The 19,239-nt window shown below is 47.0% G+C and overlaps 1 protein-coding gene across 4 annotated transcripts in view; it reads left to right on the plus strand.

The window, feature by feature from the left end:
- Window positions 1-19,239, plus strand: part of LOC119395605 (UBX domain-containing protein 6) — a 407,364-nt gene that overhangs the window by 42,987 nt on the left and 345,138 nt on the right. For 3 of the 4 annotated variants that reach the window (XM_037662583.2, XM_049416694.1, XM_037662581.2), the window contains exon 2: window positions 17,337-17,656. The exons of the other annotated variant lie outside the window; for it this stretch is intronic. In XM_037662583.2, coding sequence (XP_037518511.1) covers window positions 17,430-17,656 — 227 coding nt within the window. In that variant the 5' untranslated portion in view covers window positions 17,337-17,429. The remainder of the gene's footprint in view (window positions 1-17,336; window positions 17,657-19,239) is intronic. 4 annotated transcript variants of the gene reach the window in all.

Below are 19,239 nucleotides of genomic sequence, written 5' to 3' on the forward strand. Positions count from 1 at the left end.
TATCCTAAAGGAATGATTACACAAATTTGTGAAAAGCAGATAGGAGAACTAAAACGCGACCCTAGCATAGCTAAAGTACCTATAGATAAAAGCAAGAGGCCTGTCGTTTTGCCATACATACACAGTCTTTCACATAGAATGAGGAAAATCGCTGCGCGACACGATATTAACGTAATCTTTTCAGCTCCGCAAAAGCTGAAAGGCTTGTGCAAAAAGGTCAATACAGGTCAAATGACCCAAAAGCCAATTTGCGATGTTAAGCACAGAGACAGGTTCGTAGAGTGCACGAAAGGGGTGGTGTATAAGATACCGTTATCGTGTGGTAGGTCGTACGTCGGACAGACGGGACGATGCCTTAATCTAAGGCTAAGAGAGCATCGGTACGCTTGCCAGCAGCTAGCAGCCGCTAGTAACTTAGCGGCACATTGCAAGAAATGTTCATGTAAAGCCTTCTTCGAAAGAACAGCTGTAGTAGCCCAATCCGAAGATTAAACGGTCCGAGAAATTTTAGAGACATTGAAAATTATGGAAGAAGGCGAGGAAGCTTGTGTTAGTGCCCCTTCTATCGTCCTTACGGCGGCTGAGGGAGATTTTGCGAAAATTACAAGCTAATTTTTATTCGATCTTGCTTCTTCGGATCGCGTTCCCTCCTTACCCTCCTTTTTCACCTTTTCCTTTCTTCCGTACCACCCCCCCCTCTCATTATCGCCCTGCCCCGTTTGCCTTCTTATGAGCATCTGCGCATGCTCGTTTGACACGCCCCTTTCTTGGGGTTACGTTTTTTCAGACAATAAACCAGTTGGTAGTTTGCGCTCGTTGCCTTATGTCCTGTACTTTTTCGTTTGTGTCGTTTGTGTTCACTAAGCGCACCTTTGAAGATGAAGCTTTTAAACGTGACGGCGTGGTCTGCGTCAAACGTTGCTAACAGTGTTTGCGGATGAAACCCGAATACATGAAAACAAAGCAATAAACACGCGTGGCGGTAATATCGCTAGTAATATTACCGATGGTACTACCGATTGCACTATCGATAGTTTCTCGATATTAGTGCTATCGAAGTTTGCTTACACTATCGATAGTTAAAAAAACAAACTATCGATGCTATCGATAGCCAATTTACTGATAGTTCTGCATCACTAGTGCCACGACGTTCCGGAACAAGAGAAATGAAGGGAGAGCTGGACATCTATGTTCATTTTGCATAGGTCTGTTCAGACGTCCGAAATTTGCTCCAGTGGTGGAAGTCCGAGAACAGCGACTGTCGACACCACAATTCGCGAGGCAGATTTTGTGCGCCTCTACGGCTAGAGCAAGCAGTTCGAGAAACCTTAGCGTGGCAGGATATGTGACGTAACAGCGCATGGTGTGCTTACAACCGCAATCTCTTGTTAATTTCACATTTCGCCCAATAACATGTGAAGAAATGAACTCTAAACTATGTCACAAAAAGCTTATAGGATGTGTATACTAGCAGCGGAGTGATATATGGAAAGAACGCTATGACAAATCGCTTTTTCTTCCTTTTGGTTGTTCATACGTATTTAGAAAAGTACACGTGGTGCACGGAGCTCGTTATAACTTTTATCTATGTTAGCGTATTCACAACAAAGTTGGGGGTACAGTCGTTAGACAGGACACTGGTAAGCTATCCCAAGAGACGAAAAACCTCATTAGGATACGTCAAGCCATGAAAGCCTCAAATGCAACATACAAAATAGAGCTGGCGGAACTTTCCTAGTTAAGCAATAGGCGTAAAGTAGCCGACATAAGAAAGTGTAATATGGAGAGAATTGAGCACGCTCTAAAGAACGGAAGAAGCCTCAAAGCTATGAAGACAAAACTGTGCATAGGCAAAAACCAGATGTATGCATTAAGGGACAAGGAAGGCAAGGTCACAACCAATATGGATAGAATAGTTGAGGTAGCGGAAGAATTCTACAGAGATCTGCACAGCAGCCGAGACAGTCAGGATGATAACGTAAGAACCAGTAATAGCCCAGAGGAATCTGACATCCCACCAGCATTGACAGGAGAAGTAAACAAAGCCCTAAAGGGAATGCAAAGAGGCAAAGCCGCTGGTGAGTATCAGGTAACATCAGACCTGTTGAAAGACGGTGGAGAGATTATGTTAGAAAGACTGGCCACGAAGTGTCTCAAGCCATTGAACCAGAACGGTTCTTCGACAATTCCAGGGATAGCAGTCTCCTCTCCGAGGCCCGTGGAGGTGTCCTTCGTACTCGCACCCTGCAGGCCAAATACACACCGAGCACGTCAACGACCTGCCACCGCTGCAGCGCGGCCGAGGAAACCATTAAACTCGTTGTGCTCGAATGCACTGGCCTGCAGCCCGGGCCTCCGCTCGAGCAGACGAACCCCAGTTGCCCCAATGCATTGGCGACGGCGCTGGGATTCCACGAACAGGGTGCGCCCCCTAACTGGAAAGAGGTGGAATTGACGAAGCGACGGCTGGAGCACTGGTGGCGCACCAGAAATCCGCCAGCTCCCCCCGAAAGTGCAGACAAATAGATCTTTTTCCTTTTAAAGGTCAGATCCGGGCTGTATATGCTCGTTGATCGCCCGTTACAAAGGGCAAGGCCACAGTTATCATCATCTCGACGGGGAGGATACCAGAATCTTGGAAGAATGCCAACATCATCTTGATACATAAGAAAGGGGACGTCAAGGACCCGAAAAATTACAGGCCCATCAGCTTACTGTCCGTTGTCTACAAGCTATTTACAAAAGTAATTGGTAACAGAATTAATACGACATTAGAGTTCAATCAACCAAAGGACCAGGCAGGATTTCGTACAGGCTTCTCAACAATAGACCATATTCATACTGTCAATCAGGTGATAGAAAAATGCGCGGAATACAACCAACCCCTATACACAGCCTTCATAGATTACGAGAAGGCATTTGATTCGGTGGAGACATCCGCAGTCATGCAAGCATTGCGGAATCAGGGCATCGACGAAGCCTATATAAACATAATGGAAGAAATCTACAGCGGATGTACAGCCACTATAGTCCTCCATAAAGAAAGCGACAGAATCCCAATAAAGCAGGGAGTACGGCAGGGAGACACGATCTCTCCAATCCGCGTGTTTACAGGAGGTTTTCAGGGCCCTAGACTGGGAAGAATTAGGAATTAGGGATAAGAGTTAATGGAGAGTATCTCAGTAACCTGCGATTCGCTGATGACATTGCATTGATGAGTAACGCGGGAGACGAATTACAGCTCATGATTACTGAACTGGATGCGGAAAGTAGAAGAGTAGGTGTGAAAATTAGTATGCATAAAACTAAAGTAATGTGGAACAGTCTTGGCAGAGAACAGCGCTTTGCGATAGGTGGCGAGACACTGGAAGTTGTAAAGGAGTACGTCTACTTAGGACAGGTAGTAACCGCGGAGCCGAACCATTAGAGTGAAATAACTAGAAGAATAAGGGTGGGATGGGGCTCATTCGGCAAGCATTATTAAATCATGAATGGTAGTCCACCACTATCCCTCAAGAGGAAGGTATATAGCAGCTGCATCCTACCAGTACTTACCTACGGAGCAGAAACCTGGAGACTTACAAAGAAGGTTCAAGTTAAATTGAGGACGACGCAGCGAGCAATGGAAAGGAAAATGATAGGCGTAACCTCAAGAGACGGGAAGAGAGCAGAGTGGGTCTGGGAACAAATGGGGGTTAAGGATATCATAGTTGAAATCAAGAAGAAGAAATGGATATGGGCCGGGCACGTAGCACGTCGACAGGATAACCGGTGGTCATTGAGGGTAACTGACTGGATTCCAAGAGATGGCAAACGCGTGAGGGGGAGACAGAAAATTAGGTGGGTAGATGAGATTAAGAAGTTTGTAGGTATAACGTGGCAGCAGAAAGCACAGGACCGGGTTGATTGGCGGAACATGGGAGAGGCCTTTGCCCTGCAGTGGGCGTAGACAGGCTAATGGTGATGATAATGATTCACAACAAATGTAATAAATGTGGCTTTTTTCCTCTTTCTCTTGTTGGGGCAAGCTGCTACTATGCTAGAGACGTGCTACATATCAAGAAGGGTGCACGATTAACTTTGTCGTTAGAGCATGCTTTAAATTTCAAGAGAACGCAATAAAAACAAAGTGAAGAGGGCGTTCAGTTCTTTCTGTTCTTATCACGCTCCCTGTTGAAACTGAACTCATGCTGCAAATCACTGTTCTTGCTACAATATCTGCTATTGATGATTCCCATTGTACTTGCAAGAAAAACAGAGTATACCGCTGCCGAATAACCGTTAACTGAGTACCCAGCATTTCCGGTCAACTGTTACCACAGTGAGCCCCTTTTGTAGAAGGAATTGCCGTAGATTAAAGCATATTTAGCGTAGCATGCGCCAAAAAAACGTGAATATTTGCTACTTAAAAATGCGTTGCTGTCGATTCCATGTTCGCTCAACACGACCCATAATATTGGATCGGGACCATGTCGGGCCGGGCCAGCTAGGTGAAATTTTTTGTCGAGTTCGGGCCGGGCCGGGCCCGGGTCTCGCTTTGAGTCACCGGGCCGGACTCGGGCGGGTAAACTTCAACAAGTGCCGGGCCCGGGCCGCTAATCACGGCCCGTGCAGTGCTCTAATCTGGGCTACATCTGAGTTTCGCCCCTACCTCTACGGCAGACCCTTCAAAGTTGTGAGCTACCACCACGCCTTGTGTTGGCTAGCTAACTTGAAGGACCCCTCAGGTCGCCTCGCACTGTGTAGTCTGATACTTCAAGAATTCAACACTACCGTCGTTTACAAGTCCTGAAGAATGCACTCTGACGTCGACTGCCTGTCTTGTGCCCCCGTCGACCCACCGCAGCAGGACTACCAGGATGATGATTGCTTCATGGAAACCATGAGTGCCGACGACTTCGCTGAACGACAGCAAGCTGACCCGGAACTCAGGGACCTTGTGGAATACCTTGAGGGCACGACCACTGTTCTTCCAGAAGTATTCAAGCTAGGGCTGGCGTTTTTTCTTGCAAAATGGCGTTCTCTTAAAGAAGAACTTCTCGCCCCTTCGAGCCAACTACCTTGTCGTGGCGCCTTCAGCTTAGCGACCAGAGGTCCTCCAGGCCCTACAAGACGACCCCACGGCTGAACACCTCGATGTTTTCCACACGCTCGCTAGAATACAGAAAAAGTACTACTGGCCACACCTTGCCGACGTCGCTTGCTACGTAAGGACATGCTGAGATTGTAAGCGAAGCAAGACACCGCAGGCAAGACCAGCAGGCTTTCTTCAGCTCATCGAACCACCTCGCCGACCGTTCCAGCAAATTGGGATGGACCTACTGAGCCGTTCCCAACATCTACTTCTGGAAATAAGTGGATCGTCGTAGTTACTGACTACCTCACCCTCTTCGCTGAAACAAGGGCTCTGCCCAAAGGCAGTGCCACAGAGGTAGCCAAGTTCTTCATTGAGAACATCGTCCTTCGTCATGGCCCCCCAGAGATCCATATCACCAACAGAGGTATGACCTTTACTGCTGACCTAACTTAGGCAATGTTGGGACAAGCCGCCGCCGGATCACCGCCTACCATCCACAGACCAATGGCCTCACTGAGTGTCTAAAGCGTGAAAAGCTGGGCCGGTTGGTTCATGTTTAGGTGCGAGGAAACCAGCGAAACTAAAAAAAACAAGGACGAAGAAGAAGGCACATGGTGTGTGCTTGAATGCATGCCTTCTTCTTGGTCCTTGTTTTTCGAGTTTCGCTGGTTTCGTCGCACCTGAGTGTCTAAATAAGACTGTTGCCGACATGCTGGCTACGTACGTAGACATCGAACACAGGACGTGGTTTGCAATCTTTTCATACGTGACTTTTGCATATAACACGGCCGTGCAAGAAACGACGCAGATGATGCCATACAAGGTGGTCTACGGAAGGAACCCGACTACGACGCTTGACACCATGCCACTCAACATCACCGACAAGAAAACCTAGACGCAACCGTCTACCTTCAGCGTGCCGAAGAAGCCACACAACTCATCCTTCTGTGTATCAAAAACCGGCAAAAAACTGACAGCCGTCATTGCAACTTTCGACGACTCCACATAGAATACCAGCCTGGCGACCGTGTTTGGGTTGAACGCCGATACACTGACGCGGACTTCACCGTGCGATGGTTGAAGGCTGTTGGTTGGTTGATGAGTCGCTGGGTTGCACCTCATGCCAACAGCAGAGATGGCTCAGGCATTGTCGAATCGGGCTGCAGAGTAGATGTGGAACATACACTTCTTGGAACGCCAATAGTTGGCCCATATCTGGAACGCACCCGGGTCCAAGCACAACGGACCGGCGCCTGCTACTGAGCACCCAGTGGAAGGGAGCCCATGAAGTCAACAGGCAGTGGGCTTCGGGACCAGGACCCAACGAGCGCTTTGGCCTGCGACTGCCTCCTTCAATTTCGTTCTCGAACACACACCTCGTCTTCTTCCTCTTCTACTTCTGTGCTGACAGCCTAGCTTCGTTGGACGTCATGATGTCGCCTTTTTGCCCGTCTCATTGTCGTCTTCGTCGATGCACCGCACAGCACAAAACCACAAACACCGCACACCAGATTGACGTACCGCACATGACAGCCGTGCGCCTTAAGCCGTTTTATGCGCGTTAGCAAACCTGAGGACTACTTTTTGCTTTATTATTGTACTTTATTTGTGTCTTCACTTCCATGATCTGTTACAAGCATTGGGACGATGCCTTTTCAGAGGGGGCCAATGCCACACGTGCTCCTTTCTTTCTATGTTTTATGTTACCAGCCTATTACACGTGTATCACGACCTTTCGCAAACTGCACCCGAATGTCTGGGAACATTCCAGATTATTTTACAATCTTCTGTTAGGCTTGAGCACACAAATTCGAACAATGGAGTTTATTCTGGAACTAACGTGGCCACCAGCAATAAGGTTCGAATGTTCGATGCCGCACGTATGAATGCCGATGCACCTTACCGCAGATCAGATTACCGACGGTCGACACTCTGTTTCCACTATCAGTGTACAGCGTGTATTGCTTATAGATTAACTTTTCATTCCCTGGGGACAAGTTCACCTGAATCAAGTGTTTCGTCTTGAACACACCGACTGCTGCCTTCTTCGTCACGACCACGTTACAATATGTGCAAGTGTGCTTGAGCAACACTGCGCAAGCATGATTGCCAAACTTTGGTCACTGTGGTGAAGTGCGCGGAGTTTGAAGTGTGCGCCGTGGAACCAAGATCGAAAACAACGAAAGAGGAACTTGCACGGGCCTAGAAGAGCCAAAAGAGTAAAAAATGAAACGCCAATGAGAGAGAGCCACAGCGATCGTTCCGAGGAACGCAGAGAGAGAGGGAAGCGAAGAGGAAGGAGCAGTAGCTACGAAGCAGCGAGGAAGAGGGGTCACGCGTTTCGGCCGTCGGGTTTCGGACCCGAGAAAAGACCTCTACCCCTCTCGACCGGTGACCTGAGGGTAATCATGGCTGCCTGCTGCTGTTCTTGGCGGGGGGTCGCTCGTGTGCTGCTCCTGGTCCAACGTTCCTGTGCCCGTGGACAGGATTGAGCAGTGGGGCTTCGGGCTCGAGCTCGAACGAGGCTGTCCAACCGGAACCCCTTTTCGGAGCCAGCGGTTCGACATCAACGTCTCCTCATCAACGAGGCTGCCGATACAGCAGGCCATCGAGCGGCTCAGCTTCGACGGCAACGGCAACTGCATCAGCTCCATACTTCGCTCCGTGGCATCTTCACCACTGACCCTGGTGAGGTCAGCACCGTGCCTTCACCTTTCCCCGCGACTAACTGTAGGTTAGGGACTGAGTGATGAAGAACTAAGCATAAGATTGGTAAGTTGGGCGAGTTGGTAATGATCCATTACGTAACTTCGCAAAAAACGGACAGTGACATAGCAATACGTTTTGTTGGGCTAGTTGGTTCATGACTTCTGAAGGAAAAAATTGTAGCGCAAAGCAACACACGGACAGACAGAGAGGACGGGACTGGCGCTAACTTCCAACTGTGTTTATTCGAGAAACGTACGTACATATACAAGGAACACAAGAACAGCAAGGGCATGACACTCGCGATAATCAGGCACAAAGCTAAGGGGGGATCATATCTATAAGCATAGTCAGCAGGAAATCACTTTTTTGGCGAACATTGCATAACAAGAAAGCTCCATGACTTTGGCGGTTGCACGCATGTTCTACAGATTGCAATTCTGGAACCGCTAGATAAAGGAAAAAGGACCAAAGAATAAGCAAGAAAACTTGGAGATTGTTCATAAGATTGGTTCTTACATGGCGATAACAATGGTTTTACATGAACAGAAACTAGGAAGCAATGCGTCATACGTAAAAGCGATGCTTCAGTATGCATCACAAACGACGAATTGCGGGCGTAACCAATCAGAAAAACCAATGAACAAAAAACAAACAAGAAACATTTTTTTTTCTCTCTAACGGAAGCGCGTGTGCTTCTGCAAGCAGAATTGTAATGAAAACGACAACAAAACTGAAAGGTCCAATGGGGTGCGTCAAAAAATCAACAAGAAATAACGGCAACAAGACAAACGTGCAAAGGGGCGTCAATAAAACAGCAAAAATGAAAGTAAGATAACCCAAATGAGGTGAAAGTTAAACATGCCCTTCCAAGAAGGTCACTTCATTACTCATGGGTGTTATTGAAGGCGTGCTAATGCAGTTGTCACCGGTCTTTAAAATATAGTAGGCTTCAACTATCTCCCTTTCTGTCCTATCTAGTGCCCTCTTTAGGAAACTTGTGCGCGCAAACTCAGGTGTGCACCCGCATCTTTTGCAATGCTCGTCCAAATGCCCTCCCGACTTGTTCTTAACAGACAGCGCGTGCTCTCTGGCCCTCTCATTGAAACATCGACCTGTTTGTCCTATGTAAACTTTTTCGCAGCTGAGGGGGATCTTATATACGACATTGGTATCACATTCGGTGAAAGTAGTGTCATGGGTCTTTTCACATTTTTTGCTTTTTCTTTTTGACATCATGGAGCTACCTTCGAGAGCTTGCATGGAGCCGTGAACACGACATTGACTCTATACTTTGAGAGTGCTTTTTTCAAGTTGTGCGAGATACGGTGTACGTACGGTATAGCTATCGTGGGTTGTCGCTCACGCTCATTAGAGTCATTGTTTCCAGGACCTTTAAGCTTCTTCAGAAGGGACTCGCAAACATTTGAGACTAGCAAAGCAGGGAACTTTGAAGCGTTAAGGCGGGCAATTTGCAGTTGAAAACTAGCATGCATTTGATGTTGGCAGGATTTTTCTAGAGAAGCCTTCAGGCAAGTCTTGGCGATACCTCTCTTAACAAGTTTTGAGTGGGCACTGTCAAAGGGCAACAGACTTTTCTTAGTTCTGGGATTATACATCCAGCAAATGTGCTTGTCCGTGAAGGACAGCTTTAAATCAAGGAACTGAATGCTGTTGTCCTCTTCCATTTCCCTAGTGAACCGAAGCCCTTCACCTGCGTTGTCAAATGCCTGCTGTATGTCTGAAACAACTAGATCCGGAACAGCGCTACCTTCGCAATTTAAGATGACCAGGTAGTCATCCACATATATGTAGGCCTTAGTGACGTTAAATTTTTCTAGTTCTGGAGCCAAGCGCGTGTCAACAGCTGATAAGAAGATGTCACATAACACAGGAGCCACGGACGAGGCTATGCAAATGCCCGATTTTTGTACATAGTACCGCTCATTAAAGCTAATGGCCGTTGAGTCTAGGTAGAACTCAAGTAAGGTGATAAAGTTATCACAGCTTACCCCCGTGGCATTCCGGAACATGACTTCGCCATTTTCGTTGATTAAATCCCGCACAGCACGACAGAAGCCTCCGTGAGGAATGGAATAAAAAAGTTCTTCGACATCCATTGAAAACGCATGCGTGCCAGTCACTGTTCCATCAAGTAGGTCCTTGGCTATTTCTTGAGAGCTTCGCACTAGGAAAGGGTCTGTGATCTTGAGAGAACTTAGGTGCCTCCGTAGATAGCGTCCGATGAGGCCTTGCCAGGATCCTTTCTCTGTAACAATGGTTCTGAATGGGCAATCAACCTTGTGGGGTTTTCCGGCGAAGAATGCTTCTAAGGTGTTGGTAGCTGCTTTTTCGACTTTCTTCCGAAGGTATTCCAGGTTCAAGTCCTTGAGCATTCTGACAACCCTCCTTTTTTGAAGCTTTGGTTTAAAACTGCAAGGTTTGAAGTTTTTTTCCACGGCAGCTAAGGCCTTTTCATTGAACTTTCCTTTGTCCATAACGACAAAACCTCCTTCTTTGTCGGCTTGGAGTATGGCTAGGTTGCGCTGTTTCAGTGTGTCAACCACATACTTGTAGGGAGGTTTCTTCGGTGGCTGAGAGCCTGCTCTTGAGAGAACACAATTTACAGCATCGCTAGTAGCTCGGTCCCGTTCTCGAACGTCTGTGCGAAAGGCTGCTTGCCTTGCCATGGCCAGGAGTTGATGACGCTGGGCTGCCGGCTCGAAGCTGTACTTCGGTCCGTTGTCCAAAATACGGCGGGCACTGTCTGGCATGTTGCAGTCACCAATGACGGTTACGCTATTAGCAGCCGTCCTTTCTTGCTTCGGCCTTGGCGGAAGGCTAACTAGCGCACGATGCCAAAGGAATTCCGTTGTCTGGGCTGCAAGCTTCTTGAACTCACTGAAGCGCCTGTCGGTCGTAGATTGATGCGTTTCTTCTGCCAGAATGACGCGAAGGTGGTCATAGAATAAGCGCACCTGCCGCCAGTACTCCGCCTTGAGGATTTTTATCATCCTTGCTGTTCTTGTGTTCCTTATATATGTACGTACGTTTCTTGAATAAACACAGTTGAAAGTTAGCGCCAGTCCCGTCCTCTCTGTCTGTCCGTGTGTTGCTTTGCGCTACAATTTTTTCCTTCAGAAGTCATGAACCAACTAGCCCAACAAAACGTATTGCTAAGCCATATTTCTCCTACACTGGGCTCTTTTTTGTCACAGCAAGCCAAGAATGGCAGGGCCATTACCCTCATCAATCTCATTTCTGTGGCCACATGCCAATCACGGATTCTTGCTTTCTGTCTTAAACGCAAGCTCGTCCCTTACGAAGTGCAAGCCTTGTTCGGCTTCGTCAGCCCTTCATGGGGACATATACGCAGGATGATAAAATTCCTCAAGGCGGAGTACTGGCGGCAGGTGTGCTTATTCTATGACCACCTTCGCGTCATTCCGGCAGAAGAAACGCATCAATCTACGACCGACAGGCGCTTCAGTGAGTTCAAGAAGCTTGCAGCCCAGAGAACGAAATTCCTTTGGCATCGTGCGGTAGTTAGCCTTCCGCCAAGGCCGAAGCAAGAAAGGACGGCTGCTAATAGCGTAACCGTCATTGGTGACTGCAACATGCCAGACAGTGCCCGCCGTATTTTGGACAACGGACCGAAGTACAGCTTCGAGCCGGCAGCCCAGCGTCATCAACTCCTGGCCATGGCAAGGCAAGCAGCTTTTCGCACAGACGTTCGAGAACGGGACCGAGCTACTAGCGATGCTGTAAATTGTGTTCTCTCAAGAGCAGGCTCTCAGCCACCGAAGAAACCTCCCTACAAGTATGTGGTTGACACACTGAAACAGCGCAACCTAGCCATACTCCAAGCCGACAAAGAAGGAGGTTTTGTCGTTATGGACAAAGGAAAGTTCAATGAAAAGGCCTTAGCTGCCGTGGAAAAAAACTTCAAACCTTGCAGTTTTAAACCAAAGCTTCAAAAAAGGAGGGTTGTCAGAATGCTCAAGGACTTGAACCTGGAATACCTTCGGAAGAAAGTCGAAAAAGCAGCTACCAACACCTTAGAAGCATTCTTCGCCGGAAAACCCCACAAGGTTGATTGCCCATTCAGAACCATTGTTACAGAGAAAGGATCCTGGCAAGGCCTCATCGGACGCTATCTACGGAGGCACCTAAGTTCTCTCAAGATCACAGACCCTTTCCTAGTGCGAAGCTCTCAAGAAATAGCCAAGGACCTACTTGATGGAACAGTGACTGGCACGCATGCGTTTTCAATGGATGTCGAAGAACTTTTTTATTCCATTCCTCACGGAGGCTTCTGTCGTGCTGTGCGGGATTTAATCAACGAAAATGGCGAAGTCATGTTCCGGAATGCCACGGGGGTAAGCTGTGATAACTTTATCACCTTACTTGAGTTCTACCTAGACTCAACGGCCATTAGCTTTAATGAGCGGTACTATGTACAAAAATCGGGCATTTGCATAGCCTCGTCCGTGGCTCCTGTGTTATGTGACATCTTCTTATCAGCTGTTGACACGCGCTTGGCTCCAGAACTAGAAAAATTTAACGTCACTAAGGCCTACATATATGTGGATGACTACCTGGTCATCTTAAATTGCGAAGGTAGCGCTGTTCCGGATCTAGTTGTTTCAGACATACAGCAGGCATTTGACAACGCAGGTGAAGGGCTTCGGTTCACTAGGGAAATGGAAGAGGACAACAGCATTCAGTTCCTTGATTTAAAGCTGTCCTTCACGGACAAGCACATTTGCTGGATGTATAATCCCAGAACTAAGAAAAGTCTGTTGCCCTTTGACAGTGCCCACTCAAAACTTGTTAAGAGAGGTATCGCCATGACTTGCCTGAAGGCTTCTCTAGAAAAATCCTGCGAACATCAAATGCATGCTAGTTTTCAACTGCAAATTGCCCGCCTTAACGCTTCAAAGTTCCCTGCTTTGCTAGTCTCAAGTGTTTGCGAGTCCCTTCTAAAGAAGCTTAAAGGTCCTGGAAACAATGACTCTAATGAGCGTGAGCGACAACCCACGATAGCTATACCGTACGTACACCGTATCTCGCACAACTTGAAAAAAAGCACTCTCAAAGTACAGTGTCAATGTCGTGTTCACGGCTCCATGCAAGCTCTCGAAGGTATGCTCCATGATGTCAAAAAGAAAAAGCAAAAAAATGTGAAAAGAACCATGAGACTACTTTCACCGAATGTGATACCAATGTCGTATATAAGATCCCCCTCAGCTGCGAAAAAGTTTACATAGGACAAACAGGTCGATGTTTCAATGAGAGGGCCAGAGAGCACGCGCTGTCTGTTAAGAACAACTCGGGAGGGCATTTGGCCGAGCATTGCAAAAGATGCGGGTGCACACCTGAGTTTGCGCGCACAAGTTTTCTAAAGAGGGCACTAGATAGGACAGAAAGGGAGATAGTTGAAGCCTACTATATTTTAAAGACCGGTGACAACTGCATTAGCACGCCTTCAATAACAGCCATGAGTAATGAAGTGACCTTCTTGGAAGGGCATGTTTAACTTTCACCTCTTTTGGGTTATCTTACTTTCATTTTTGCTGTTTTATTGACGCCCCTTTGCACGTTTAAGTCTTGTTGCCGTTATTTCTTGTTGATTTTTTGACGCACCCCATTGGACCTTTCAGTTTTGTTGTCGTTTTCATTACAATTCTGCTTGCAGAAGCACACGCGCTTCCGTTAGAGAGAAAAAAAAATGTGTTTCTTGTTTGTTTTTTGTTCATTGGTTTTTCTGATTGGTTACGCCCGCAAGTCGTCGTTTGTGATGCATACTGAAGCATCGCTTTTACGTATGACGCATTGCTTCCTAGTTTCTGTTCATGTAAAACCGTTGTTATCGCCATGTAAGAACCAATCCTATGAACAATCTCCAAGTTTTCTTGCTTATTCTTTGGTCCTTTTTCCTTTATCTAGCGGTTCCAGAATTGCAATCTGTAGAACATGCGTGCAACCGCCAAAGTCATGGAGCTTTCTTGTTATGCAATGTTCGCCAAAAAAGTGATTTCCTGCCTGACTATGCTTATAGATATGATCCCCCCTTAGCTTTGTGCCTGATTATCGCGAGTGTCATGCCCTTGCTGTTCTTGTGTTCCTTATATATGTACGTACGTTTCTTGAATAAACACAGTTGGAAGTTAGCGCCAGTCCCGTCCTCTCTGTCTGTCCGTGTGTTGCTTTGCGCTACAATTTTTTCCTTCAGAGGACAGTAACACAAGCGGAGAGGAAGGCACAAACAGGCGCCTGTTTGTGCCTTTCTCTCCTCTTGTGTCACCGTCCGTTTTTTGCGCAGTTACATAATCGAACTAAGCATGTAGCTTATGCGTTCTTAATGACGGGGCCCCAGTCGTATAGACAGTTATTCCTGTAGTGTACTCTTCTGCTTTAAGGAGTGTCTCGATGTTACGTTGTGGTTTTTGGTTTCGCACAACGTGCATGTTCTTTTTATTTCGGAGGTGCCGGAGACGTCGACTCGAGGCACTCCTTAAAGGACGAGACCGGTTGCAACCCACATTTAATAACAACACTAATACCAGAACACAACACTAACAAAGACAGAAGAGTACACTACAGGAATAACTGTATATACGACTGAGGCCACGTCATTAAGAACGCATAAGCTACATGCTTAGTTCTTCATCACTCAGTCCCTAACCTACAGTTAGTCGCGGGGAGACGTGAAGGTACGGTGCTGATCTCACCAGGGTCACTGGTGAAGATGCCATGGAGCGAAGTATGGAGCTGATGCAGTTGCCGTTGCCGTCGAAGCTGAGCCGCTCGATGGCCTGCTGTATCGACAGCCTCGTTGATGAGGAGACGTTGATGTCGAACCGCTGGCTCCGAGAAGGGGTTCCGGTCGGACAGCCTCGTTCGAGCTCCAGTCCGAAGCCCGACTGCTCAAACCTGTCCACGGGCACAGGAGCGTTGGACCAGGAGCAGCACACGAGCGACCCCCCGCCAAGAACAGCAGCAGGTAGCCATGATTACCCTCAGGTCACCGGTCGAGAGGGCTAGAGGTCTTGGCTCGGGTCTGAAACCCGACGGCCGAAACGCGTGACCCGTCTTCCTCGCTGTTTCGTAGCAACTGCTCCTTCCTCTTCGCTTCCCTCTCTCTCCGCGTGCCTCGGAACGATCGCTGTGGCTCTCTCTCATTGGCGTTTCATTTTTTACTCTTTTGGCTCTTCTAGGCGCGTGCAAGCTCCTTTTTCGTTGTCTTCGATCTTGGTTCCACGGTGCGCACTTCAAACTCCGCGCACTTCACCACAGTCACACAATGTCATTGGAAACACTGTGGGTTGAGCTCTCTGCAAGTGCTCATAAAGAACTACTGCTATTTTTTAAAATCATACTTTGTCTTTCTCATGGAACTTTCTCTGTGGAGCAGGGATTTTCAATACAATGAATGTATGATGTATCAGTGTGCTTGACTGGGCTGGTTGCTCCTTATTGAAAGGAAATGTCTTGCAGAAAACATGAATGAAAAATCACTCTTAGAACAGTCCTTAGATTATGATGGAAGTGTCTGCAGCTGGTCGTGGGGCAGAAGTTGATCTTGTGGAGAATATGATTGATATGGTTCGTGGTGCTAATTAGGATCAGATAGAAAGAAGAATATCAGAGGAAGAAGCAGAAACAGTCGGACATCTCTGACATTCAGAAAAAGAAAACTGCTGCCCTTGTACAAGATCTTCAATTGAAGATGCAAGAACTCATGAAAGATCGATTTCAAATCTCGATACTGTTGTGAAAAATTGTGTTTCTGAAAGAGTAAAATCACTGCCAATGGAAATGAGCCAGCTGTACTGTTTGTATATGCTCAGGATTTATTGTTTCTCCTATCCGTAATTTTTAATTTAAAATTATTCTCACATTATGTAATAGCGACGGGAACAGTGCGTGAAACACACAAGGACGAGTAACCGACGAGTCTGCGTCGGTTACTCGTCCTTGTGTGTTTCACGCGCTGTTCACGTCGCCATGGAATACCAACTAGCCCGGTCACACCTTGCTTCAGTAACGTAATAAACCAGTATGGTTTGCAGTTTATGCAAGTGCGCCGTCTTTTTACCACTCAAGGGCCCATTTTCAGTTTTCCAAGCTGGCTTACTGTTCAGCGAATATGCTTAAATTATCAGGGAACACCTGGAAAACTCGGGGAATTTGAAAAAATCACAGAAGTGTTGAAAGGCGGGCAAGTTGGTATAGGTTCATACTGAAAATTGGCAGCGCAAACAAACGGGACACAGAAGAGGAACACAAACAGGCGCAGACTGAAACTTGGATTTATTCACAGAAGATAATATATACCAGAAAAAACATGAAGGGAAAGGGAAATACATGAGGGAAGGATCCACCATAATCAGGTGTCGTCCATAAACGAGATTTCACAATCTAAAAGCGATATAGAAGGTGAGCTGACACAATTATCGATATTCTTTTTAATGAAAAAGGCTTCCGCAATCTCCCTAGTTTTAGTGTCACGATGGGCATATAAAACAGACGTGCGCGAAAATTCAGGTACGCAACCACACTTTGTGCAATGGGCCGACAAATGTAAACCCGGGGCAGACTTAAGCGCATTGTGGTGTTCTCGCATTCACATCACATCAAATTGGTAGACAGGCTGGTAGGAGAGAAAAGGAACAAAAATATAACTTGGAATACGACATAGACAATAAAAAGCCAGAATATATACAGTACCGAGCCACAGCAGCTGTTTATTGATAGTTGTGCTGTTTTTTTGTCAGAACCACAATGGCTAACGTTAGTAATACCCTTGTCACACGGGTAGTCTAACCACAGTTAAGTACGACGGCCGTTAAGTCTAACGGCTGTCGTACCTTGTCACACGACAACCCTAACTGCAGTTAAACCGCTAACGACCGTTTTCGTAAACGGAGGTAGGCAACCCCTGTTAGCGCCGTAAACTGACAACATGGCGGCGCCCATGTCGGACGCGAGCAGCTCGGCTCCCAACGACATATCGAGCCAAAAGCGTGTCAACTGGACCGTTGCGACGATGGAGGCGTTGATACACATTTGGGAAGATAAATTACCGGCTTTGAGGTACAAGTTTGTACGTGCTGCAAAATCTAGTGTGCATTCACGAGATTGATACACGGCTGCGTTCGTTCATTGAACAGGGCTTCACGCTATTTGATAGACGCGCATCAAAACACGCTGCTGACGCGTCCATAATCGAGCGTGAAGCACTGTACAAGGAGGTGTTGCACGAACGCAGCCATGTATCAACTAAAGAACGGTTGGAAGCGCTAGAGGCGCACAAGCGCGCGTCTATTTAATATTTGGCGTGTTTCGCGCGTTTTTGTTTTTTCTCGGAAAAAGCAACCAGACAGGTGTGACAGCGCCTCTGTCTGGTTGGCGGTAACTGTGGTTACGTCCGCTAACTGCAGTTGGGTATAACAGCGGTTAAGCTTACCCGTGTGACAAGGGTATAAGTTGCATGAGATAGTCGTTGCATAAATGTTCTTGGCTTGAGCCTTTTGTTTATCGCATGCAGCCACCTCAAGCAGCCAGCTTGAAGAGTTTCAGAAGGAGGCCAGCTCGCTGGAGCTGCCGGAAGAGCACTCGCCTCGGATCTGAGCGCCTCTAGATGGCAGCCATTCGCGACTTCTTCAAGAAGCGAAAGGCCGAAATCAAGTTCAAGCAGGCTGGCCCTGGCAGACGACTCAATGCAGATGACACACCGCCAATGCATTCCCCCTCCCCAGGACCGCAACAGAGCCAGCAACGTGGACCTCCGTCGGAAGGCGCACAGCGAGCCGCCGCAGCTGCACTTGCACGCCTTGAGCAGCAACAGGCCAAGACACATCCGAACTGGTCAGTGCTGTTACAGCGTCCCATGTATGATCTTTTTAAATGCGAAACATTTCTTCTATCTATCTATCTATCTATCTATCTATCTATCTATCTATCTATCTATCTATCTATCTATCTATCTATCTATCTATCTATCTATCTATCTATCTATCTATCTATCTATCTATCTATCTGTCTGTCTGTCTGTCTGTCTGTCTGTCTGTCTGTCTGTCTGTCTGTCTGTCTGTCCATCCGTCCATCCATCCATCCATCCATCCATCCATCCGACTATGTGCGACTCGTTAATGGGATGTATACCAAATTTGGTATGGCATAACATGACTGTAGGACGAATATAAACTACAGGTGGTAACATGAAAATAATGACATGTACGGCATGACTTACATGCCACGCTCATGATGCGCTCGCGACCGCTTCGCTAGCTTAATACACACCAAAATTGGTATGGCGTGACAAGAGTGTATGACGAACATAAGTTACTGGTAATAACGTGCAAATCATGGCAGGCATACCATGTAAAACATGATTTACATGACATGGTCTCGGGGCGCTCGCGGTCGTTTAATAAATGCATATATACCAAAATTGGTATGACGAGATATTTCTCTATGAAGAACGTTAGTGACAGGTGGTAACATGAAAATCATGACTTGCGTGTCAGGTACAGCATCACTTACTTGGCACGCTCATGGTGCGCTCGCGGCCGGTTCGGTAGCTTGATATACACCAAAATTGGTATAGCGCGAGGTGACTGTATGACGAACATGAATGACAGGTGGTAGCGTGAAAATCATCACATGCATAACATGTACGGAATGGTTTACATTACACTGTCTTTGTGCGCTTCCGGCTGTTTTGTTAACTGGATGTATACCAAATTTGGTATGGCATGATATGGGTGTGTGACGAACATAAATTACAGGTCATGCGTTGTGTATACCAGATTCTACATGCGTGCATGCGTGACAAACATGCGATATATAGTGAACTAGATGTCATGACATGAATGACTTCGTCTGCCCAAAGACGAACAAGGCGATATATGCAACGGTGGTGCAACTCTGCCACATAGAGTCTCGTCACGCGCTACCAATCTTGGTGCATATAAAGCATGCGAACCGGCCGGGGGTGCACCATGAGCATGGCATGCAAATCATGCCTTACATGACAAGCGCGCCATTATTTTCATGTTACCACCTGGTATTTATGTTCGTCATACAGTCACGTCACGCAATACCGATTTCGGTGCATGTGAAGCCAGCGAACCGGCCGCGAATGCACCATGAGCATGGCATGTAAATGATATGCCGTACATGACATGCGTGCCATTATTTTCATTGTACACACTGTTATTTCTGTTCGTCATACAGTCACGTCAAGCAATACCAATCTGTAGCAGTCAGTTTTAATGGCGCACTGATCGTTATATGTGAGGCCGAAGGCGTCAATTTTACGTCAAACATAATTAAGAGCTCCTGGAAATCATTATTGTGCATGGACCTTTTGCGGCAACCACGCGAAACAAGCTGCACTAGTGCAGCGGAGCGCAAACATTCCCCGAAACAACATTTACGAATTCTCA

This window comes from Rhipicephalus sanguineus, chromosome 6 (genome assembly GCF_013339695.2).
Source record: "Rhipicephalus sanguineus isolate Rsan-2018 chromosome 6, BIME_Rsan_1.4, whole genome shotgun sequence".
Taxonomy (NCBI): Eukaryota; Metazoa; Arthropoda; class Arachnida; order Ixodida; family Ixodidae; genus Rhipicephalus; species Rhipicephalus sanguineus.